The sequence below is a fragment of the Hyposmocoma kahamanoa genome, unplaced genomic scaffold (assembly GCF_003589595.1).
Source record: "Hyposmocoma kahamanoa isolate Upper Pololo Valley unplaced genomic scaffold, ASM358959v1 88, whole genome shotgun sequence".
NCBI lineage: Eukaryota > Metazoa > Arthropoda > Insecta > Lepidoptera > Cosmopterigidae > Hyposmocoma > Hyposmocoma kahamanoa.
The window spans coordinates 19,834,519-19,861,761 of NW_020654466.1; the positions used below are offsets into that span (position 1 = coordinate 19,834,519).

Genomic DNA, 27,243 nt, shown 5'->3' on the forward strand with positions numbered 1-27,243 from the left:
ATTTTATATTATTCATTACTATTGTGTAAGTAATTTACGAGTAGTATTCATGCAGATCATAAATAACAATACTGTCTCCCTTTGTTTAACTTTTCTTACGTAATTTCATTGGAATTATCCTGAAACAAATTCTTAATTAATACATTGTATACAATGTACACAGCTATGTACTATTGTCGTGCCCTCAATATGAAACCATAACATTACGAAATGTTACAACAAATCGAGGTCATCAAACAACAAACAAACTTACATGTTTATGTAATTTTGTTTTTGTTTGTTGTTGTTTGATGACGTTATATTAAATTTATTGTAGAATTTTTAATATACTATATATATAATATATGTATATAATTTTTAATGTTTCGATTAACATTTCGTGACTGATTGGAACGGTGATGCACAAAATTGGGCTGACCTGATGTACCACTACGTTTGTAGTTGTTTTGGTAACCAGTTCGTCCACGTGATTGGCCATTATTATATTTTCTAACATTTAATACATGATTCTGTGGCGATGATAGAGATTCCTCATCGACCGCGGCTCTGATCTCTTCCGGTAATGATTCGAAATTACGAGACGCATTTATCGTACTAAGACGTGTGTTTGACAAACCATCTGCGAATCGTTTCAGAGCTAATTTCTCGTTCAGAGGGCGAAGAACGTTAAAACAGTTGTCATCACCATCTGCTTGGGCTAAAGTCCAACTAACAAACAATTCTTCTAGTTCCATACCAAACCTTTCTATCGACCTATTTCCTTGTTTGGTACGTAATAATTGTGATTGAAGAGCAACTGGTGATTTCTTTTGATTTAATTCAAGCTTCTTCATATCAACAATCAAGTCATCTACGGTGATGTCAGCAGATTGTAACCTAAGTTAACACTCTGTGACAGTCTAGTTTTTAAGACAAAACTAATGAGAGCTTGCTTATTGTTAGCCTCAATCATAGAGCTGTACAATTGAATACCGCTATCAATTGTTTAGTTACATCTTCTTGACCGTTCATGACCGGTATCAAGGCGATAGCCGTTTTAATATCAAAACAAGAACCTATTTTTGTATCTGATACTGGTTCTTGAGGATTTAAATTGCAAACGGATTCCTCTACACTAGGCCTATACGTCATTTTTTTTATTTCAGTTCTTAAAGAAAGTATTTCTTTCGCATATCTATTTATAATCTCCCAATCGGATTCACTTATTTGATCCGCGAGATTACGAGTATTTATGTCGGGTACAATTTCCTGAAATTCTTCGTATAAATAGTTCTTAGGTTTTCGCGATTGTTGCACATAGGAAATGAAACTATTTTTCCGGATTTAAATCGCGTATATTTGTTTTTTCAAACAAACCGACGTTTCGGGCCTTTTACAGGTCCCATGGTCACGGTTGACCATGTTTTGTTTGAAAAAACAAATATACGCGATTTAAATCCGGAAAAATAGTTTCATTTCCTATTGTTCGTATAATTCATTAGCCTCTAAATATTTATTATAAGCTAGTTTAGAATCACGGCGTTCTCTTAACTTAATTATGTATTCTCGCAAATATTTTAAACCTCCTAATATATTATATAATTTAGACTTCATTACAATTTATAAAATCATTAAGTAAAAAGTAAGTTAATAAGTAAGTACGCATGTAATTGACCTTTAAAAAAATATAAACGGAAATAAAAAAGTAAAACGTGAATGAATACCTAACCTACTTGGTCCATTCGATTACAATAAATTTGCACTTACTTGTCTACTGCCATTGACTTACAATTATATGGACGTCGGGTCCGCGCTAAAAAATGTCCGAACTTATAGGGCGTTAAAATCGTATACAGAGCGTAATTCACGCTTTAGTCTTCGTTTGTTCGACTGACAACGAAGCAAGCAAAATTAGACAGTACTGCGATGACATTACAATTTAAATTCAACGTTTTAGGTTTTTCATATTCCTTTACATGTCACTACGTTTAAATAGGTTGACTTGGGACATTTTTTTCGTGGTTTGTGTATTAGACCCGTCGTCCATTTATTTGTAAGTCAATGTCTACTGCGTTAAATTTGACACCTCGTTCGCGCATTTCATAATGTGGTATGTAGTCACGGGTCGTTGAACTTCAACTTCTCTGGAACTGCATTTTGCTGTTCGGAACCTGGGCTGCGCTGATGATGCACGTGCTGCTATGTGGGCCGTGGGCCGGGATTACCCTGGATACCGCTGTTACATGGGCCGGGCTATACCCTGGACTCTTCTTACGACGAGAACACGGCGGAAGGGCTAGTATTGAAACCCTTCTTACTTTGGATCTTGCAGTCTCCTTTTATGTGACGTTTCTTCTGTAATATAATACGTCGAATCCATTCTGAAGAATCAGTGATGATGAAGTATAATGACGGCAGGCAGCTTCTGATGATGTTGTGGTTTGAGTTGAAATCGTCAAGTCATGTGGCAGTATTCGGGTGTTGCAGTAGTAATTCACGAAGTTCACAGGTTGCGGTTGGTTGGGTCGCCATCTCATATTAGGTTGGTTGTGCATTGAGGTAGTTGGGATGTCATCTGATTAGCGACGTATAGTGAAACAGGAACAATTTTAAAAAGTGTGTTTATTCGTTCATGGTCCAAATAGAAGTGAATTAATAATTCAATTACAATATAAAGAATCTCATGCCTACTCAACATTTCCTTCAATATGCAATCCAGTGACCTACTAAAGAAGTCACGTTGCTTCGACACATTACACTGTTCTGGGCTAATGTTTGATTTGTGTTAAATTAACTTTGATAATGTTGAGACAAAACAACGTTGACTCTCGTCTCACGCCCGCGCTCGGTGTGTTGTCGTCACGGAAGAAAAAAAAAGTCACATTCTTAATTTGAAACATTCGAAATCTTATAATGATTGGTCGTAGTTTTAAAATGAAGTTTTGGATTAAAATTCTGGATTTTTAATATAATTTAAACTTTACCCTGTTGGCATATCGTTGAAAGTGCAATACCATCATTACCTATTACTGCATACGACGTTTTGATATTAAATTAAAATTTCAATCAATGTCCTGCCATCTAGCGGTTAATTACTAAATCACGGAGAATTTTTAGTTCTCCAAAAAAGAAGCGACCATATTGCTGGGGTAATAAATAAGCTTTACTTTCGTTTCTTGTAATGAAAAAATTATTTCAATAAACAAAAAAAAATTAAAATAAGTTTTTGGTGCGGCTACCAGTTTTGCACTCCAAAACAACATAATAAGGCATTTTTCTACGATTTTATAGAATTTACGCGAAAGAATTGACACAACCATTCCGTAAAAAGCGAAAATGGCGGAGTGACCTCACATAGGTCCTAAGATACCTATTTATTCACTAATAAATAGATATATTAGGCACGCGTGTGAACTGTGACTCGAGGACCACGAGCCGCGACACTCCTAGCGAATTCGCTTGACGCTACAAGCGTCAGCGTCGAGTGTCAATTACAAATATATGATTTTATTTGTAAAAGGCATTGACTTACAATTATATGGACGTCGGGTCCGCGCTAAAAAGTGTCCGAACTTATAGGGCGTTAAAATCGTATACAGAGCGTCATTCACGCTTTAGTCTTCGTTTGTTCGCCTGACAGCGAAGCAAGCAAAATTAGACAGTACTGCGATGACATTACAATTTAAATTCAACGTTTTAGCTTTTTCATATTCCTTTACATGTCACTACGTTTAAATAGGTTGACTTGGGACATTTTTTTCGTGGTTTTTGTATTAGACCCGTCGTCCATTTATTTGTAAGTCAATGGTAAAAGGCCACAAAGTAGCGCTGCAACTTGCAGCGAAATTCGCTACGAGCGGGTTTGCACGAGCGTTGGATGATCTGACGCGCGTTTTTTGCGGGCGGCCAGAACAGTTGTTCGAGAAAGCTCAATAGTGTGCACGAAACAGTCGCTCCAAGCGCCCCGACATCAGAAGCGGTCGCGCCGCGCGTCAGCGTTTAAAACCATCTATTTTGTTTTTATTTGCTTTTCGCTTACTTAATTATGAATATAGAAGAACTTATAACGGCAGTACAAGATCGACCAGCGTTGCGGATGAGTTCACATCCACAACATAAGATCAGGACTGTACTCCTTGTCGCAAATTAATAGTATCTTGTGGAAAAAAGTACTACTATTAAAACAATATTTAAATATTTTTGACAGCGACATTTTCACGTGTAATGATGACGCGTGATTGCAGTGAACTGAACTATTTATTATAGAATATATAGAAATTGACGCTCTCAGCGAATAACGCTTCAAACGTGTTGATGTTTTCGTGGCCGAGATATGAAGCTAACTAACCCCTTCTACCGTATGTTCTGTTCTGTGGTTTTCGTCCATATAAATACACGAAATAAGGCCCGCCGCGGTCCCGACCCGACTCACCCGCTCTCTGTGTGTTTCATGCTTTATTAGTCGCGGGAAGCGTGCAGCGCGTGCCGACCACGGACTCGCCTATAAGGGCCTCTCAGATAAAAACAGATTAGAACACGCGACACAAACTGGAGTCCTCGTCACCACGGGCGGAGATCCGATGCTGTTCAAGCCTGGCGCGAAGGGTTGAATGGCCTGTGAATTCATAGGCCGTGGGAAGCCACCTTAACTTAAATCCTAGTACAATAGTACAGTACACTTTCCATTTACTGATTTCATTAAAACTTGACATATTCCACATTCCAGTAACTTTTGAGGTCGGTTTCTTATAAAGTTGTAATTTTATTATCTATTAGTTTTGTTTAGTATACTAACATTTTATTACCTTTGTTTATATCAGAGGACGATCTCATCGAGTTGCGGTTTTACCTCTACGTGCCGATACTGATTCTGCTGTTAATCAACTTGATCTTCTTCCTAATGACCGCCTTCAACATCTGGAGGATCAACAGAAGCAACAAGATCCTTAAAAACAAATACAACGACAACTCAATAAGGTATTCAATTCTACCATTATATTTTAGCCTGTATTGTTGTTGATATTAATTTACTCAATACTCAATACTTTATTAAAGGGATACTTTTAAAAAATACTATATATAAACATTGTTAGTGATGAAATAAAGAATAACTCAATGTAAGTAATACTTATGTATAATATACTTGATTTACTAAATATATTCAAAAACATAAAAGTTTTTCAAATTTAAAGACACTCTTCTTTTAAAATGTTAATCACTGGTACCATTACTCTATGTAGGCTAAGAGTAACTAACGCAATTGTGGACGTATTATGTGGTATAAATATAATAAATAAAATTTAGCTGCGACGATGTACATCGTGCGGTCGTTTACGGAATACTGCTGCCACTTATGGGATGGCTCTTCTAAATACCAACTGGCCACCTTGGATTCAATTGACAAGCGTGCCAAGAGGCTTACCAGGTGACTCGGAATTACAGAGGCGAAGCTGCAGAACCTTGAACACCGCCTGCCTGCCTGTTGCCTGCTTATCGGTATTCTACAGGATATATCACGGAGAGTGCGATGGAATTGCACAATTTGATTACGCATTCCCCTTTCCATCATCGAGGGACTAGACGTGGGCTGGGATTCCACCCCTATGTTGTGGATATTCCCAGGATTCGCACGAAGCGTTTCGCTTATTTATATGGCGAGCGGTTAGAGAGTGGAATTCCCTACCTGCGGACTTTACAAGGCGAGGGCCTTGAAAAGGTCCAAGTTATAGCGTTCGGGGATATATAATGCCTATTCACTCTCGTGAATAGGCATTACTTAGGTGTGCCTGCTACATCGTCGACCTCGTCACTTTCCATCAGATGAGATGGAGGTCAAATGCGTACTTATTTTTTATAAAAAAAAACATCAAAGTAATCTTTAACAAATGAAAACACTGTTAAGTCTAGTGTGGCTTATTGACAAAAATCTTTCTCTTTTCCAGATTTTGTCTTTATCTGAAGCTTTCTTTGGTCATGGGTATCAATTGGATCTTCGAGACGCTGACCATGCCAACATGGCTTCAGTTCGTAGCCGCCTTGTACAACGGCCTTACTGGCGTCGCCATCTTCTTTATCTTCGTCGTCAAATGGAGTATTATCGAGAAGGTTTGCAACCGGTAAGAATCTGATATTTTTCAAATTACAAATATTTTATTTCGATTTATTGATTCATATTGTTCAGTAAACAAAAACTTACACACTTATGTTAGTAATTATACCTTAAAAATATGGACTAGGTTCAGGGTATACGTGATATTTGGTTCGGTCTTCAAGGAATGAATCAAGGACCTTGAGAGCGTTGAGACTCAGAATGCCGTTATGGATGCCACGCATTATGCGCATCAAGAATGCCGCTCTCTTTCGCATGATGACGGCAAACCCACCTACCGACACATTTTTCGACGAACACCCCAAGCGCTACAGAATCATGGCAGTTGCAACAACATCTTGAATATACATATATTATAGTACTTATTAATTATATTTGTTTTGCATACCATGAGTTGTGTTATGTAAAATTATAAATAGAACATTATCAGTGAGATACTTTATTGTGAGTTACTTATATCAATGGGATACTTCTAAAGTTCTTGGCAGAGTCATTCAGAACTTTCATAGATTTCTAGATGGTGGCATTTCTAGATGGATTGTGTCCGATCTTATTATCGTATTAATAAACACCGTGATATTTAATAAAACTAATAATACTAAAACTACAATTACAGTTGGTTCAGAATAGGGTGGTTTGCATTAATATTACGAGTAGGTATGTAATATGTGAATAAAGGTTGCGACATTTAAACAACAGCAAGTCATAAATTACTCATAAGGTACTGCACCGACCATCTTATTGACCTCATTTGTTTTTATCGATAACGAACATGTGCCTACGTCACTACACAGGTGAGAGAGAAACCGCAACATCGGTCCCGCTTCGATAATTTATGACCGAGTTTGCAGCGAGTAAATAATCTTTCTATAGTTTTGCTTATTATGTCAATTGTTATCACTTCGGAATGGAGTGAATCAGTACATCCGCACATTTCTGGAAGTTTTGTTATAAAAAACAGTGATAAACATGCAATCAGCGAACAAATAATCCAAACTGTGATTCATTTATGACAACCGACGCAAAAGAGGTGAATTATATGTTTGAAACCTTTGTCTGTGGTATCGTAACTTCCAAACGAATGAAATGCTCTCAAAGCGGTTTTTCTTATTTAAAACTGGCTCTATCGAAAAATTAATTTTGCTTTTTGTTTCTTACTTTTTTTTACAAAATTCGCGGAGAGGTAATATTAGTAAATATATATGTAATAATTACGAGATTTTAAGACCTAATTATGTAATGATTGTATACACTACTTTTTCTGCGAGTGAATTTAAATAATGAAGTACAACTAATATTAAAAGGTCAACAATCCACGATAACAAAGTCATGGTCAAATAATCATTTGTTCCATAGACAAAATTGTTACACTTGAAAACGTATTTTTTAAGCTACTTTTTAAACTACTGCTCGTTCACTACGCTGACCTCCCTGAGAAGAACGAGCATGAAACTCTAGGGATCGCTCTTTTCAAATAAACTTAAATGCTATGGAATAGCAATTGCATCATAATTTTGTGTGGAATCGAGATTCTTGTTGTCTTTTCCATACTTCTTTATCTAAAACATACTCTTCAATTTTGTAATATGACTTTTCAATTAAAATACTTTTAATGTAAGTTTCAAACTTAGGAAATGATGGAATGGCAAAGGAATGTTCAGGACTGGGATGATATATTTTCTTTAGGGTGCCATAACACTCAAATTTTAGGCTATTTCAATGGGCACCACTCTAATTGGTCACGCAAAACTGACAGACGAGGGCTACAAATTTTTGATGCACTAGTCGATAACCAGCTGATTACATTAAATGATGGCACACCGACACGAGTCAAGTTAGCAAATGGTACGTGGGGTGCACTATAAGTTTCCGGAATGAACAAGAAAAAATATTATAAATAGTCAGAAATGTATTTATTGTTTCTCAAAATGTTCTCCGTTAGCATTAATGCATTTTTCATACGAATGAACCAATTTTCAAAACATTTATGCCACTCCTCCGTGACAATCTCTGAAACATATTTTTCATACTCTTCGGCAGCCTCTTCATGTGATGAAAATCGTTGACCCCGTAACTGGTTCTTAATTTTTGGAAATAAATAAAAGTCACAAGGTGCCAGGTCGGGACTGTGCGCGGGATGGCTCATAAGGTCAACGTTGTTCAGCTTCAAAAAATTCATTTGTATGTCTGGCCGTGTGAGAACTAGCATTATCGTGGTGCAAGATGATACGGTGTTTCCGGTGATACGGTACTTCCGGCAAACAAATGGTCGTGTACCAATCACTATTCACAGTACAACGATTCTCCTAAGCAACAGTAGCTACGTGTCCAGTTTTCAGTCAAAAAGAAGCAATCATTCGCTTAGAGGCACTTTGCACGCGGGCCACTTTGGTTGGTTTCGGCTCATCTCGAAAGACCCATACGCTCGATTGCTGCTTTGTTTTGGGATCATAACTATAAATCCATGTTTCGTCACCTGTTATTATGTCCCACACCAAATTTGACGCCCCTTCGTTGAATCTGGTAAGCATAGCATTGCACCAAGTGACGCGATCCGTTTTTTGAGCCTCAGTCAAATTGTGTGGGATCCACCGAGAGCACAGCTTTTTCACACCCAAATGTTTTTGTAGTATTGATTGTATTTGACTCATGCCTATGCATAATGATCCCCGAATCTCATGGTATGTTACATGCCTGTCTGTTTTAATCATACGGCGCACAGCATCGATGTTTTTGTTGTTCACGGAAGTGAATCACGAAATTCGTCACTGAGTTTCACACGATCGCGTTTGAATTCTGCAAACCAGCTATAAATAGTCGTCTTGCATGGTACTTCATTGCCAAATGCAGTTTGAAGCCGAGCGAACCTCCGCTGAGCTGTAAAATTACACTTAAAGTCATAGAAAATCTTACTACGAAAATTTTCACGAGTTAAGTCCGTGGTGATGTAGACAACCTATTTCTAAAATGACGCCACAATGTAAAAACAAGTGACAGTCAGACAAAACAAACTTTATTCTACAGCTAAAGAGTTCCATTTACAAATGCTGTGATTACTTTTTAAATATTGTTTATGTAAGTGGCCAGTGCTAAACTTATAGTGCGCCCTATGTATAACCCGTTCGCGGACAGTGTTTAGCGTTTACGCTCGTCGTTGCCGAATAATAAATAGAGTGAAATATTCGAATCTAGCATAATTTAGAATACACAAATAAATGCGAGAAGAGAAAAAAAAATAAGCACGTTAATACTGTGTTATGTGTGATTGTAAGTGTGTGTGTGTGTGTATTTTTATGTGTGTAATTTATGTATGTGAATTTGTGTATGAGCAAGCAGAATCTACTAAAACTAATATTTTAATATCATCGATCGTAGGTGAGATTGTGAAGCTACTCAGAGCTTGAATTTGCATTCTCATCAGAATAGAGAATAAATACTGAGTTCCCTCTATCCAAATCTTTAACAATTTATTATCTACTATACTGCCGCCGCGCCGTTAGTTGAAAGGCGCTTGTGACAAAAACTCAAAACCAAGAAAAGAATGTAAACTGAATTAAAACAATATCTACTTATCTTTTGCGGTAACTTCATATCTTATCCACTTCGGAAAAAATAAAAATAGGGACAGATCGGCCTTGTTTTTACTGGTCACCACAGTATATAATATAAATTTTTTGAAAAAGCCACATGCGCCCTTTCAACTAACGGCGGCAGTAAACAGGGGTAACAAGTGCAATAATATTTTGAATGCTCTAATCATAAATACGAATAACATTTCTAAGCACAAAGTCTTGTAATAAATGCCTACACTGCAAACCTCAGGTCACCGATATCAGTAGGGGGATGTTTGCTGATGTCCCTTCGACATTTGGGAAATTTTCTACTCATTCCGATAAATATTAATCCGACTGAACTCAAACCAGAGACAGTTGTCACCGGGGCCACTTCTTTTACCAACTGAGCTTTAGACCGAGTTAACAGATCTTATATTTTTTATTCTTTTTATGACACCAAGTGGCGGAACTCTCTGTCGAGTCTGATGTTAAGCGACATGCCTGTTCATAGCAGTTGCAGTGCCGCTCAAAGCTTTAAATCGCAAAGATATGAGGGACACTGTCACTGCGCTTGTCACCCTGAGACATAAGTTGACAAGTCTCATAAAATCTATATATCTCTTCAAAACCGAAACGTAACTCTCATATTATTGCTGGGCGGTAGAAATAGGTAAGGTGGTGCGGTAGGTAGTAGGTGCGTCTCTGGATGACATTCTTCACAAAAAGCTCTACTGCTACTAAAAATCTCTACTGATTCCCTCTGGGTTGCCCCTACCTACCTACCCGAGAGATATGGTATTCCGGAGAGACTACGGGATCTCTGGCAAGACCAGGGTACAGAGGATGTTAGACCTCCGCCAGTAATACGCCTTCAGGGGCGTCTCTGGTAGACCCGGACATTGGAATGGACTCGCTGGGTTTGTGGTTAGCTGCAGGGATGAACACGTTTGTCTGCCCCGGTAGCATGTGGCTGAGGCGTTCATCCCGTGCGCCGCTAGCGCGTCTTAGTTGCAGTCTGGACGAGGGCCTAAGGTGAGAAGGCGCGCGGGACACGTGAGTTGCCCTTTAAGTCGAAAGCTATGTCCGGACATGATTGCAGGACAATGCATCTAAATATCTGGCACTAGCCTTCAGAGCTAGTAGAAGATAATACGTATAAGATAAGCTAGATATCCTCCGATCCCTCCAGACGCTTAGGCTGATGGGAACTGGAGAGACGCCATTTTCCGGCGTCGGGAAGTGAACATGCCTTACAACTCCGCCACCAAAGAGGAGATTTGGTAGTGGACTTAGAGCCTTTTGAGAACCGGATGAAGTCCGTGCAAACGGACTGATCTGGGTTAGGATCTGACTTTGATAACCATCAAAGTCAGATCCTGTGCGGGCTTCCTTGCCCTTCCCGCATAACTAAGAGGTTGATAGGGAGGGTCACTATAAACAAAACTTATGTAGAAAGATATGGGGCTGTTTCTTTATTGGCTACCATCCACAAATCTGGTCCCTGAAATATATTTACGTAGGCAGGCGAGGATGCGTTTGAAATTATAATTTTTATAACTTCTTATGATAACCGGCTCTTTTTTTTTAAGGTTGCACATTAAAAGTGAATTGGTAGAGAAGATGCGTCGCAGGTCCTCCGCGGCGACAACAACCACCTCTCAAGGAAGAAAGAAAAGCTCTATAGAAGACACCACCATAACAGATATCAGTACGGCAAAGGACTCTAAACGGAAATCTCTTAATGAAACAATAGCGCTAAGCACTGTAGATGAGTGAGAGAATACGTACTTGGATCCGATTCCCATTGACAGACCTTCACTATTGTCTTAATCTTTTTTTAGATTAAATCCCGTCATAAAAAGTCAAGGAACAAAAGGTGTTGTTTATGATGTCAGTAATAGCGTCCTGCGAAAGTGTTAGTGTTTAAAAAAACCTGTATTATTTATTTTGGTTAAAAATGAAATCAAAACAAAATATGTACTTAAAAATATATTTACGGATTAAAGATATATTAACATTATAGGAAATGAAACTATTTTTCCGGATTTAAATCGCGTATATTTGTTTTTTCAAAGAAACTTTTTTTTTAAAGGGTTTTTTAAATCCGGAAAAATAGTTTCATTTCCTATGTGTAACAATCGCGAAAACCTAAGAACTCGATATATTAATATTCTTATGGGACAACAGTGCCTCACCCATGAGATTACTGTGACAGTTGCAGTTGTCGCTAGCGACCGCGTAAATTACTTCACAATTCTGTATGGCAAATTATGCAGCGCCCGTAGCGGTCACAAGAAGAAACAACATTTTGTATACAAACATTTTATGCGGTCGCTAGTGATAACTGTCATTGTAATCTCATAGTAGAGGCACTAGCCACACAGCCACATACACGAACATTTAATCGAAAAAAAAGACGTGATGAGATTGAAGTCGTTCTTTTTAACCGACTTCAAAAAAAAGGAGAAGGTTCTCAATTCGACTGTTTTTTTTATGTATGTTACGCGATAACTCCGCCAATTGTGAACCGATTTTTTTGGAATTTGAGGAAAATATTCGACCTCTAAGGGTGGTAAACTAGGGGATGAATGACGTTTGAGGTCGATTTTTTTAATACTCTGTACAGAGGTTTGGTTAGGTTAGGTTATTTATGGTCGTTCTTAACTTTCCTTAGCGTTTCTCTCAATAGGTGTGCAATTCATATTTAGAATAAATATATATTTTTAAAACCAGTACGTTTTTTGCATAAATTTAATATAACCTGCACTTAAGGCGAGGCATTTCAACATGATTTCAACGCGTGCCTAGATTTTAAGAGGTGAGGTGTGGAGGGTCGCCCCTCGGGTCCCGCAATCCGCGCGCTGTAAATTAATATGAAGAAAAAAAAGAATAGGCGGAGAAAATTTGACCCAGATATGACGTCGACAAGCGCCCGATGGCGACTGACCAGGCAGCGGCGGCCGGGCGTGTCGTTAAACCGCTGGGCAATTTGCAAATTTTGGGATAAAGTGAATTTAATACCTGGCTTCGGTTGAAAACCAAAATTTTGCAGGTTTTCTGTAGTAAGTACTTAAAGAGAAATATATCCATATTATTATAAAAATTATGTACATAGTTACTTATTTTATTCTTAAATAAATTCGGTTCAAACTTTGAGTTTAGCCTGTTTCAAGATTTTATAGGATCAGAAAAAGTACATTATATCGTGTCATCAGCACATTATTTAGACAATATCCTTAGGTGTGTTGCTTATTTTTTTATATCGTTATTTAATAGTAAATACCTCAACTATTTGATCGAGCAAAACAGTTTTTTTCGCTTCTCATTCGGTGACTTGCCTTAATAACACAAACATTACAATCACATATCACCCACCAATTACATTATACATATCACATATAAAACTTTTAGATTAATTTCAGGTCTTAAATGTTAAAAATTATGTAACATAATAATATTGTAAAATTAAGCTAATTACAGAATTAAACACAGTTTTCTTGATCGAAGAGTGAGAGTCTGGCCACCCGTAGGATAGTCTTTTCAAACCATCGAGTATATAACCAGAAATAGAGACGAAATAAGGGCCATCCAACACTGGCATCTATCAGGCAAATGGGCCTTATATCACTTTTAAACATCAACTCTCGTTTGCGCTGAAATCACAAATCAGAAAGCTGGAATAGTACAGGGCCAACAACTGACCTGTGTGTACGTGTCCGTATATTCCAAACGTATTCTGTATTTATATATAATATATCTCTAATAATGGGGAGCTGTTGCATTCGGTGGTGTGAGAAAAACAGCAAAACATCAAACAAACGGAATCAATTTTCATCGGTAGTTAAAATCAAATATGTAATGTTTTCAATTTTCGTCCATTACAGCAAAGCTCAAGTTAAAGTGGTAAATTTGAAGTGAAACAATTGACGACACCGAATTGTTTTGAATTCGTGGCCAATTGGAGCGCATTTGTCACAGTAATGATTTGGCATAATAGTTTTCAAACAAATGAAATCAATTTCATCTCTATTTCTGGTCATATACTCGATGTTTCCGAGTAACCTTAAGCCGGGTACTCACTAGCGAGCTGTAGTTGATAAGGACTTCAGGTATTAATTGCATGCAGTCGATCTCGGCTGAAGAAGATGAGACGGCATGAAGTCGGTTTCGACTGCTGTGAGGTCGTTATCAACGTCATGCAGACGAAGTCTCGTGACACGACAGTGGCGCTGCAACTGTGATACAAAATATTGTACATATGAAAATTAGTAGTGACGCGGCTACAGTGTCATACGTCTAATCTGTAGGCAGGTGATTTGGCAGAAATCAAACTCAGAATAGTTTTCAAACAAATTAAATGATATATCGTCTCTATTTCTGGTTATGTACTCGATGCTTCAAACCTACCACGGGTGCGAGGCACTCACTTACGTAGTGGATATGACAGAATCGTAATAATATAGATATTAATTAGCTCTTAAGCTGCTTTTGTTAGCGAAAATAAATAAATATTATTATTATTATCATTGTTTACATATATTTCCATGTCACTATCATTATTGTAACTTGGTTACTCCGTCTTAGACACTCCATCTATACTCCGTCTAACCACTTATTTTAATTTTCACAGCTCGGGTAGTAATCCATTGGTGAAGTCCGTTGTTGGTGAAGTTAAATTATTAATTTTAATTATAATTTATTAGACAGGTACCAAAACCTATACAACTATACAACGGAGAAATCAATATGTGCGTGGATAAAAAGAAGCGATAAACTAAAAAAAACAATTAATGTTCCGAAAACAGATTTTTAAATGGTACTTTTTAATTATCTGAAAATTGTGGTAAAAACGAGGGTTACCTATCAGTTGTCCGAAATAACATTTTTCAGAAATAACGTTTGGTCAAAATTTCATAAGCTCGAAAGTAATTTTAAGAGGAAAATGTTTTTTTTTTAAACCTAACTTAACCTAACCTTTTTTTTTATTATCGTGAGGAAAATGCGTTACGCATTCCCCGCCGCTGGGAGACGGCGGGGATATGTGGTACTCTCTCCTGGGGACTATGTCGATCCCCAAGAGCATACCCACCTCACGATGTTCCTGCGCGCACCTGGCGCCGAAGCCGCGGGGTCCCTTTCAGATGCTACCGCGACTCCGGTGGTGCTGGTCCGCCTCTGGACGGACCCCTACACCATCCCCCCCTTAATCATGGGGGCTACCTGCACGGAGATGCCCCAGAAAGTTTGGGGCATCTACCGGCGGTGGAGGCCTGTGCAATGCAGGGGCAGGGTCTCCCAACCCCGCACCCTGCTGGTCTCCGTTGATGGGACGCAGGCGGTCGGCGAAGAGCCGTCGCGTGCGTCCTCTCCGCCGACGCCGAATGGGGTCCGAGAGGGCGCTGTCTTCGCGGACCCGTTCGGCTGTCTCTTTCTACGACATCACGTACTCGCAGAAGGAGACCATCACCTGGCATGACTTCTCGCTTCCCAGCATTGGTCTACTATGCTGGGCAGTGAGAGGTCTCGTCTGCTGGCTCCAGGTCGGGCACACCTCCAAGGTGTGCCCGAGTCTGTAGCAGCGCCGCACTCGTGACGCTCCGAGGTCACCTCCCTCCGTGCGATCTTGTGCAGATAGTCACCCAAACAGCCGTGTCCGGTGAGTACCTGAACAAGACGGTAGGTGATAAAAATTAAGATGTGGATAATAATTCCCATGGTAGTTTTAATAAGGCAACATCGATTGTTAGTGATGGAACGAATACATGCCATCACTGTCATTCCACTGACACTCTATACTCAATTGCCATTGCAACTAGATTTTAGCAGAATAACAAACAATCTTAAATGCAATATATTCGCTGTGAAGTCTCAATGGAATTAATTAATTGCCTGCCTTTCTAAGTTTTGATTACAGTATCCCTACTGATCTTTAGAGTACACGAGAAGGGAATTATAACCTGTGCGTGCAGAGGAACCTTCTAAGTTCAGGTTCTGACCCCAGATCAGTCAGTGTACAGGGTCACAGACCGTTGTCACTGACTTCATCCGGTTCTCAAGAGGCTAGTGCTTCGAGTGAGCCACCCCGGGTTCACGTACAGTACCCTATCAATTTTCCAGGTAGGTAGTGGTTTTAAAGCAGTTGAATTGTGACCAGGTTGGCGGTGTCTTTTCGCTTGCTTTGCGAAATTGGTTTCGCCGGACGGCGCGGTAGAAGCGGCTAAATCATCCCCTACATACACTCCGTAAGTCAGTAGTGACGATTAGTTGACATAATGGCAGGACTCCTTTGCGATCATCACATCGAAACATTAAAATGATAAATTTGTTGAGATTACACGTTACGCGTGGTTAAAGTGTGACCTTATTCACTGACGGCATGAAAATCAAGAAAGTTTCGCTACCCATAGCGGTAGCGATACCCGCTTATATAGTGTGTTGATTTACATTCTCGCCATATTTAAGAAATTAATAATAGAAATAATGCTAAATCATCTAAAAATATTAAAAATAATATTCTGTTCAATATTCTGGTTAATTATATCTAGTAAATTTGGCGAACATGGTAGCGGTTTTTTGTTTGCACTAACTCATAGGTCAATGTTCAAATCGTTGCCGGTACCTGTGGCACGTATAGTGCAAGTCAATGGCCTTTCGATCAAGCATGTTTACCGCAATTAAATAAAAAATAAGAATTCAGGATTTTAGCACTTGAAAAGTCTTCAGAATTCAAAGCTTTAAATCGCAAAGGTTTGCGAGGCACTGCCAATGCGCCCGTCACCTGAGACACAACTTAACAAGTCTCGTGTGTCTATAATTTCACCAGCTACTACAAGCAAACTAATAAAACTATTATAGTATTCGATTACTCAGTCAAAGCATGTGGAGTAGATTGATGCACATTTGGTGTCCATATATTTGAAGGAATCAGTATGTGCATGCATAATTTAACAACTGACAGTGATTCAGTTCTTAATTCTATTATCTATAGATATTCTTGCTTTTTTTATATGATACAAACCTTTTATGGATTTGTGTGGAATGTAGATACATACATAAACTTCATAGCGCTGAGATGTCTGTATAACACCGCACTAAGAGTGTCCAAGTAGAGGACCAACAGTCTAAACCCATCCAATTACGCAGAGGAGTGAAACAGGGGGATGTCATATCCCCGAAACTGTTCACAGCCGCATTGGAGAATATGTTTAAGACGCTGAACTGGAAAAGCATGAGCATTAACATAAACGGCGAGTACATCTCACACTTGCGATTTGCAGATGACATGGTCGTAATGGCGGAGTGGCTGGAGGAACTACAGCAGATGCTGGACGGCCTAGCGTCCGCCTCGCGACGTATTGGTCTCGACATGAACTTGGACACGACCAAGTCATGATCAGTGATTACATTGACCCGAGACCCATAGTCGTAAATGGTCACCTTCTTGAAGTTGTTTCCGAATACACTTACCTCGGGCAGATTCTGCAGTTAGGTAGGAACAATTTCAAGAAGGAAGCCAGGAGGAGGATTCAACTTGGATGGGCAGCGTTTGGGAAGCTACGTTGAGTCTTCTCGTCACGTATACCACAAAATCTGAAAACAAAGGCTTTCAACCAAGGCGGCCTGCCTGTTATGATCTTCAGAGCCGAGACGTGGACACTCACGATACGGCTACTCCACCAATTTAAAGTCGCTCAGCGGAATGGGCTATGCTCGGTGTTTCTCTGCAGGATAAAATTCGTAATGAGGTTATCCGACAGAGAACTAAGGTCACCGACATAGCTCGTGCAATAAGCAAGCTGAAGTGGCAGTGTGCTGGCCATAACTGTCGAAGAACCGATAACCGATGGTGAAATCGAGTTCTAGAGTGGAGACCACGACTCGGCAAACGTAGTGTAGGACGCCCTCTGGCCAGGTGGAGTGACAACCTACGAAAGATTGCTGGCGGGAAATGGATGCGACAAGCTGAGGACCGGGCGAAATGGCGCACATTGGGGAAGGCCTATATCCAGCAGTGGACTGCAGTAGTAGACTGATGATGATGATGATGATATATACTTCATGCCCTTTCCTCTTGGGGTAAGCAGAGGATAAGGGAGAGGTAGAAGCGAAGCAGTGTCGCGCGCGGGTCACGACAGCGACACGTGGTTTTAGGCGTAGGCTCCGCTGTTTACTGTTTCTTATTTATTTCCTATATTAACATGACTAACTTGGGGTGTATGTATTAATAACTTATTTTTTTAACCAACTAACTAAGAACGAACCAAATCAAAAATTATCACAGAACCCAGTGCAATTGAAAAAAGTCTTATGCACACAGTAGAGCACAGTGACCACAAAATTGAAAAAACTGAACACCGATTTTCATGTAAATAATACTCAAAGTACAACATAAGAGCTTTATTGGATCTGCTTATAATACCTACAACTGAAACATAGACGAACCACACATTGCAACAATCTCTCAATAGAGTATTGAAAAACGGTCTTAAAAAGTGAAACTTACAGTATAATTTATAAATTTTGCAAAAGCAGTAGATGGCAGGTGGGCACCGTGAGTTTGGTACACCTCCAATTTACATTCCCTTTAAAACTTACTGTACGTCTCAGGATTTTAGTACTCTGTTTCAATACTCTGGCGTCGACGCTTTAAAAGGACGATAATTTTTAACGCTTTTACCTTGAATGTTTACACGTGTGGACGGCTTTCAAACTCCCATTTCCGCATCCCGGAAAATAATTGAGACTTAGTGCTCTTGAAAATACCGGAAAAAACGAGACTTTCGAGACTATTTTAAAAGTAGGTTTTCTTAATATTTATAGGCGAGGCGTTTATTATTATTTATGTATACTGATCGATATGATTATAAGCTATGATTTTAAGCAATTTATTTATGAACTTAAATCATAAAATCAAAAATTTTTCATGAAAGTTCTTATACCGGGCGCATAAGAAATAAAAAGCGTATAATGTAATTTTACCAAATTTTACATACAAAACTTGATTTTGATATTACCGTTCAATCTTCACAGATTATACTAATCTCCTTGTAACCTGAATAACAAAAATGACAGCTGGTTTCATTGAATTACAAATAAATGGACGACGGGTCTAATACAAAAACCACGAAAAAAATGTCCCAAGTCCACCTATTTAAACGTAGTGACATGTAAAGGAATATGAAAAACCTAAAACGTTGAATTTAAATTAATGTCATCGCAGTACTGTCTAATTTTGCTTGCTTCGCTGTCAGTCGAACAAACGAAGACTAAAGCGTGAATGACGCTCTGTATACGATTTTAACGCCCTATAAGTTCGGACACTTTTTAGCGCCGACCCGACGTCCATATAATTGTAAGTCAATGGCTGGTTTAGTAGATGTTTTAATACTATTTAATTAATGACTTAGCGCGTTTGTGCGCTGCATCCAATTCGTATTCATTCCGAATACGAGACTACACAAATCTAGAAAAATCGGACCCACTTCGGATGTCGGTTATGCTAAGTCCGATGCGAATCCAAGAAAATACGAATATCGCTTGAACACCTGGAGATAAAGTAATCCCTGTGACATTTCTGACCGTCGCACAGTGGGTGCAAAAACGAGTTTGTCTTTCACGGCTCCTGTGACAATATCGCCCAAATATGCATTTTTAATTTATTTATGTCTTTTGAACGGGGACGGCCGGGTCAAGGTCATAAGGCTTGGCCACAGACTCTGTTACAACACCTAACAGTTTCAGTCTTACAGTGCAAGACCAAAAAAGCTACGAGAAAACAAATTTCATTTTCATACATTTGAAATGTACGAACTCGCATTTTTGTGACATTAACACGAAAGAAACCTGTTATCAAAAGGTTGTTGAATGTTTTGATGGCTCTGATGGAACTGTACATTTCATTTTTCGAAAAATCCTACGTAAGGAAAGTTCGTTTTTGCACCCACTGTGTCGTTTCACAAATCGAACGTAGTCCGCAATCGCTCGTAGTCTCAAAGTCTCGTTATTGTAAGTTAGTATGAATAGTCTCGATATTCTTGAGACCAAAAACATCAAACAGAAGATACATATACTAAATTTTAAGCGTATGAGAGTCATCTACGTATATAAATATTTGGAAATACTGAATGTCTTATTATTATGTGTAGGGTACAACCTCGTAATCGACTTACGAACTATGGCACTATGATATATACAGAAAATTCGAAGAACCATGTTGTTGTACTTAATAAATAAAACATCATTGAACTTTATTAAGTTAGGGTGTGGTTATACGAGCCGCATTCATAGAGCAATGCCCCACGGGCGTTGCGTCGTCGCAACGCTATAATTTCCGTGTACTGATTTGCTTGCGTTGATGCGCCGTTTCAAATGTTGCTCTGATTTATTTGTGGTTCAATGCAGTGTCACAATGCAACGCCGACGTAACGCATGATGTGGCATCACACTTAGTACATCGAAACTGAAATGCGATTAGTGCCTCTACCACGACTTTACTGTGACAGTTGTCGCTAGCGACCGCGTTGGATGCTTCACAATGTTGTATGGCAAATAATGTAGCGCCTCTGGAGGTAATAAGAAGGAACAACATTCTGTAGCTAGCGATAATTGTCAATTTAACGTGTAACTTTAAAGAATTTCCAGAGGTAACCCTAAATAGTATGAACATTAAAAAAGTAACTTTTTTAAATATCTTGGTCGTTATATTACCGGTGACCCTAAAGACAATGCCTATATCAATATCGGCTCTCTTTCAAAAGACAGCGTAGGGCTCAAACGGTAAGAGGTAATTAACATGTTAATCCGTAGGTTTTCCCGGTGTACAGAAGAAGTAAATATAACGGTTTTTAAAGCTTACTGTCCACATTTCTACACCGGGAACCTCTTATATGTTCAACTACACCAAACAGCCGCGGGAGACCCTGAATATAATAATATTGTTAGATTGATATTGCGACTGCTTCGTTTCTGCAGGGCGCCGGGGATGTCATTAGAATATGAGAACGATGGTTTTACTGTCATCCTCCGGAAAAGGACAGCATCCCGGATGCAAAGAGTGCGGGACAGCCCCAACAGCATCCTACAAACTGTAACTGATAGGATTACTTCTCCCATGTGACAGTGCTTAGAGAGGAAGGTGATTTGATTTCTAATAAAATATCTACTAACACTAATTTATAAGCTCTATTATTATTATTATTACTAACAGATTATGGATCTTGTTGTTTGAAATAAAATTATTTTAATTTAAGTGTAATTTTAATTACGGTTGATATAAAATGAATCGTACAGTTGAAGCAAATTGCAAATTGAGCCTCAAGCAGGCGTATAGTCGCCGATGCAGTCGGAATGCAGCTCATGCAAATTTTAGGCCGTTATCGACTTATATCGATAAGTGACAGTTTATACACTTGCTTGACCTTACGTACGTGATTTCCACATAATTATCTATAAATAGTACCACGTACTATTCTAACTACGACAATTTAATAAATACAATCACATTGTTTTAAACTAATTGACATATTTAATCTTAACATCAAAGAATATTATTTTCTCAGAAAATATTATAGTGCATATACTTCTTTGAATACAGAAAGAAGAAGATTTAGTGTTGATTCTATAAAAGATACGGCCCGAAAACCATCTACTCTGAGAGACCGATATTGAAGATTGCAGTACACGCGTAAAAATAAACATTTCTGTGAGACGATATTAAGCCGAATGGATAACGGATTCCATAACACAACACAGCACAACGCTCTCTATTATGCTCTTTATTTATTCATTAATACATGTATTTTAGGAAATGAAACCATTTTTCCGGATGTTTGTTTTTTCAAACAAACCAATGTTTCAAACAAACGAAACGTTGTTTTGTTTGAAAAAACAAATTTACGCGATTTAAATCCGGAAAAATAGTTTCATTTCCTATGTGTAACAATCGCAAAAATCTAAGAACTCGACATGTATTTTAATTATTAATTAACTTGTACTATAACGAGACATATTATTGTGCTTTTCATTTGCTTCAAGTACCCCGTGTGTTGTACTTCATATAAACTAGAACATTCATATCGCAACATGGTGCGCGGCGACGGTGTATTGAAAGCATAGCATTACGACGACGCAACGCACACCCGTGTGGCGTCGCTCTTGTAGTCGTAAAGTATTATATATTGTAATGTAGTGTGTGTGTACTGTGTTGTGATTTTTACGGCATAAATTATTTTCTATGTCTATAAACTATGTATACTATTTTTGCGTGTGGCATTACTTCAATAGTGACTTTAAAATATTAAATAAAGTATAAAATACGAAATTACATTAATCGTTCAAAATATAAAACACGGAATCACATTAATCTTTCTCTTCGTTTGTTCTCTCATGAGCGGCGACAGGGGTTTAGGGTTGATAATCGTCTCGTATTTCACGGGACGGTTGTCAACGTAGTCGGTCACCCGCATTTCTTTAATTTGAATGTCCCACCAGGATGTGACAACCCTGTACACTGGCTGATCTGGGGTCAGAACCTGAACTTCTAAGGTTCCTGTGCGCGCACAGGCTATAGTGCCCTTCCTGCATAACCAAGAGGTTAATAAGGCACTATAAACAAAGCTTATGTAGGATTATATGGGACTGTCCCACCAGATATGCCAAGTCCCGTATCTGTGGCCACAGAGTAACGCAGCGTTTTCACTATATTATTTTTTATTTTTAGCATTCAGCTTCTTGTGTTAAACAAGTTATTTCCTGAAAAGGGTATTTTGACAAATGAGTCTACATTGGCCCATAACAAATGCACGCCAATTTTAATTAAAATGTAACTGCTTAAATTACAAATATATTATTTTAATAAGTCGTCTAATTACAAAAAGATAAATTAGGTGTAATAATATTATAGCAATGTTTATATTGTCTAAATAAAACGAAATTGGACTAAAAATGCAATGACTTTTATTTGTGCCGCGTAAAAAAGAGAAAATAAAGTAAGTATTTATTTTTATTTATTATACAAAAGAAAGTAGTATAGCCAGCTAGCTTTAATTACACATACAAGACAATACTCAACAGTAATACTCATATCACACCCAACAAATACTACACAAAGACAGAGATAAAGTTAGTTGGCCTTACATTTTGGTCCTTCGAGAATTTTTGAACTACGCGACCCCTCTTACCCTAGGGAATCGAAGTTGACAGACTGACTATTTTAGAGAGCTGCGTGTTGGTGTACCCCTCAAAGCACCACTACGTAGTAATCTAGTAAGACTAAGTATTTAGTGTAACCTGTGGGGAAGCACTCGTACGGTAGCGGATCGGTCACTGGCCTCCCAGAAGCGGGTCTCACCAGTCGATTGAGAAGTCGCACAATACCGTATATAGAGGCGCTGGAACACTAAGTACTGACATGTAGCTTGATATAGAATAGGGTAGGGTACGTACCCTATTCCTATAGGACAGCAACTAAGAAGAAAAGAAGACACAGTGGACATTTCAAGAATCAACTAACTCATCAGAAGTTAAGAAAATGATTATAATGAAATAAGAAGGATTTGGGATAATATCAAAAAGGATTCACCGGCAGGGAAGACACAAAAATATATTGAAGACAGAAAAAGTACTTTAGACAGCATTTATCAAAGAGCACTACAAAACCACAGACTTTTGGAAGATCAAGAAATTAGATAGACACATAAATACAAGACGTTAAACTATTTCGACACACAAATAAAGAAAAACTACGACGCGGCCATAGAACATTTAACTAAATGCAAAGACAAACTACAACATTTAATAGACATCGCAGACATAAAATTTGATCTTACCGACGACCACGAAAAGACTCTTTCACCTAAAATATTCGTACAAAAATACAGACTGAAACAGATTACGAAGAAGACATGGACAGCATTGACCGCCATCGCTGACAACAAACCCGTGTGACACTTACAAACACTGACAAGGACTATTGAAAAACAATTTCAAGAAATTGAAGACAATCATATTCAATTAATTACTTATGGAACAAAGTACACTCGACGACGAATATTTCCAAGACGACTGCTTTACGACAATTCAAGAAGACTTAGGGTCGTATTCCAGAACTCTACTCAAGGCTCAAGTCAGGACTTGAGCAGACTTGAGTATGATTTCAAGCACTGGAAATACGACCCTAATGGCAAGGACTTGAGTATGATTTTCAGTGCTCACTGCAATACTCAAGTCCTGACTTGAGTATTGAGTAGAGTTCTGTAATACGAGCCTTAGACGTTACATTAGACAAACTACAAGAAAAAATTAACGACCGAGACACACATAATAGCAAGACTCAATCGTCAAAGTTACCAAGAATTGCCATACCAATTTTCACAGGAAGTTATGCGTCATGGAACTCATTTTACGATTTATTCAAGAAAATTATTGACGACGACTGTACCATTTCGAAAGCAGAAAAAATGCAGCAGAAAAGCTGCTAAAGCATTTGGCGGTAAATGAGGTAAATCACAAAGCGGCGTTAAAATTGTTGGAAAACAGAAACAAAAACGAATCGACAAATTATTAGATTTACCCAAAATTCAGTTTCCAAACGTGAAAATGCTACGCAATATGCATGACTGTATCAACGAAAGCCTAGAGGCACTAAAGAACCAGAAAATTACCACGTGACGATAATAGACTACTCAGCAGTGCACTGACCAAATAGCAATATGCAAGACCAGGCTGCTGAGTAAATGTTTCCTTTGTTTTACAGTTAAAAATTAAATAGTAATAATAATTAAGTAGTAATAAAAATTAAAAAATTAAATACGCACACATGTAAATAGAATTTGTATAAATAGTCTACTTTTTAGAAATAAAGATCTCTTGGAATCCAGACATCAACGCTATCTCATTGACAACGACGGAATTCTCCTGACTACAGTATCCTCTCACTGAGTCTGGCAGCTAGAAAATCCACTCCTTGCACCCTTTATCCTTCCCACCTTCCGTATGTTACCTTAGGTCGCATGGTAACGGGTTTCATCTACCTATCTATATACGTATATATAGTAGTGCATGGTCAGGGCTAGACTGTTATATAGGAACGTAGGGTTATTTGTGATAGGTTACAGCTTTCCCTTACCATTTCATCTATAGCCAGCCAGCTATAATTACACATACAAGACATACTCAACAGTAACACTCATATCACTCATATGAGTGTAATAGTTTTGTGAAATAGTATGCACTGTTTTACAGAACGCTGTGTTTTATATAATGTATTATAAGTTAGTACAAATTATACTTTACGATTTATATTACGTTTAGTTTTAAAAAATTTTGTTTGTCGTGTATATTCAACCTGAAGTGGCGATGCAAGTTCTTGTTATGAATAGAAAAAAATAGTTCTTTGAAAAGTGGTTAGTGTTTAAACGGAAATAGTCAGCCGTTAATATATTTAATATATCTATTGATTCGTTACCCTTTTTTTCCTGAGTATCGAACAAATTTACTCATCTCAATCTTCTTATATTAAATGTTTATAAACATCAAAAATATTCTTACGAACAAACTAATTATATTATTTAAGGGCGCCTACAGATTAGACGTTTATAAAAGCGCTGCAGTGACACTCTATCCGCGTTAGTCATTGACTTACAATTATATGGACGTCGGGTACGCGCTGAAAAGTGTCCGAACTTATAGGGCGTTAAAATCGTATAAAGAGCGTCATTCACGCTTTAGTCTTCGTTTGTTCGACTGACAGCGAAGCAAGCAAAATTAGACAGTACTGCGATGACATTACAATTTAAATTCAACGTTTTAGCTTTTTCATATACCTTTACATGTCACTACGTTTAAATAGGTTGACTTGGGACATTTTTTTCGTGGTTTTTATATTAGACCCGTCGTCCATTTATTTGTAAGTCAATGGCGTTAGTACTAATTTTCAAAGGTACAATGTTTTGTATCGCAGTTGCAGCGCCACTGTCGTGACACGAGACTTCGACTGCATGAAATTGATAACGACCTCACGCATTAACTGCATGCAGTCGAAACCGACTTCATGCAGCCGAGATCGACTGCATGCAGTTAATACGTGAAGTCGTTATCAACTTCATGCAGCGTGGTCTCGGATGCATGAAGTTGATTACGACTTCACCCATTAACTGCAAACATGCAGTCAATCTGTTGGCAGCCAATCTTACAACGGTTAAGGTTACAGCTCGCTAGTGAGTACCCGGCTTAAGGTTACTCGGAACCATCGAGTATATCACCAGAAATAGAGAAGAAATGTCATTTCATTTGTTTGAAAACTATTCTGCCAAATCATTACTGTGACAACTGCGCTCCGATTATCCAGCCCGAATTCGAAACAATTGACGGGAGTCGTCAATTGTTTCACTTCAAATCGACCAGTTTAACTTGAGCTTTGCTACAATGTATGAAAATTGAAAAATTACATATTTAATTACAGATGAAATGTGATTCCGTTTGTTTTGTAATTAGATGTTTTGCTGTTTTTCCCACACCACCGAATGGACCAGATCCCATTGTTAGAGATATTAACTTTATTACAATAAATACATAATATTTTTGGAATATACGGAGACGTACACACAGGTCAGTTGTTGGCGCTGTACCCGCTCACGCGATGCGCTACCACCACCTACTCGGCCCTTGAAGGATATCTACTGTGCAATTTAAACCAACCGCAAAATGGTGGCTATCTGGTTTCGCAAATTAGAAAAGCATTCAGTTTAAATACAAATTTTTATAAATAAAAATTATTATTCTGCATTGCTAAATAAATACCCTCCGTACTACCACCGAAAACATCTCAAATAAAATGCAATAATACACCGCAAATCCTGCACTTAAAAAGCACAAACGAAATTTTTGGTGTACTTGGATAAATATGATAATATATTCCGTTTGAGTGGTTCTAACGTTTACCATGGAATTACTCCTGTAAGTATATTAAGTATAGTTTATAAACATTTATATTCAAGGTAAACTTAAAAAACACTACTTACGGTATATTTTCAATAAATACACACCGAAATCACCAGCCCAAACAATAACACACACGATTGTCGTGACGTATTTTTGAAGTTGTTTATTTTTTTAAATGACAGACCCAGGCATTAAAAATTTTATGGTTTGCTAGAGTAGTTATCGAAATAGCAATTAATATTAGTTCTTTTACCTGTTTTAACTTCGATATCCGATAAATCGGTATAAAATTATCATCGGCACCTCTAGATGTGGTATGCGTCTACGGCTGCATGTATCGCGTGAGCGGATATATGTTTTTACTGTTTTTCTAAATTAAAAACAGTCGCGGGTAGTGGCGGAATTCGCGGAAAATTTGCGAAAATGGCGTAAAACAACTGAAGGTCGCGAGGAAGAAAACTGACGAATCCTACCAAAATGCACAATGTAACGACTTAAAAATGGTTTTAATACAACTCATGTTGAATAGTTTTGTGTTTGAGTGATATTTGACTTACAAAATTAATTTAAATTCCTTAAGTAGGCCGATTTTTCATCAGCTTTGTCTGGGAAAAATGTGTAAAAGTTCTTTGATCATAAGCACTGTTTACTCGATGGTAGTAG

General features: G+C 38.1%; 1 protein-coding gene across 1 annotated transcript; it reads left to right on the forward strand.

Moving 5' to 3' along the window:
- Nucleotides 1–4,392: 4,392 nt before the first annotated feature.
- LOC113236038 lies at nt 4,393–11,571 on the forward strand. The gene is made up of 4 exons (XM_026471980.1): nt 4,393–4,716; nt 4,800–4,956; nt 5,922–6,095; nt 11,232–11,571. Exons 2-4 carry the CDS (start codon nt 4,880–4,882, stop codon nt 11,416–11,418), a joined length of 438 nt encoding a protein of 145 aa, XP_026327765.1. The 5' UTR covers nt 4,393–4,716; nt 4,800–4,879; the 3' UTR covers nt 11,419–11,571.
- Nucleotides 11,572–27,243: the final 15,672 nt, after the last annotated feature.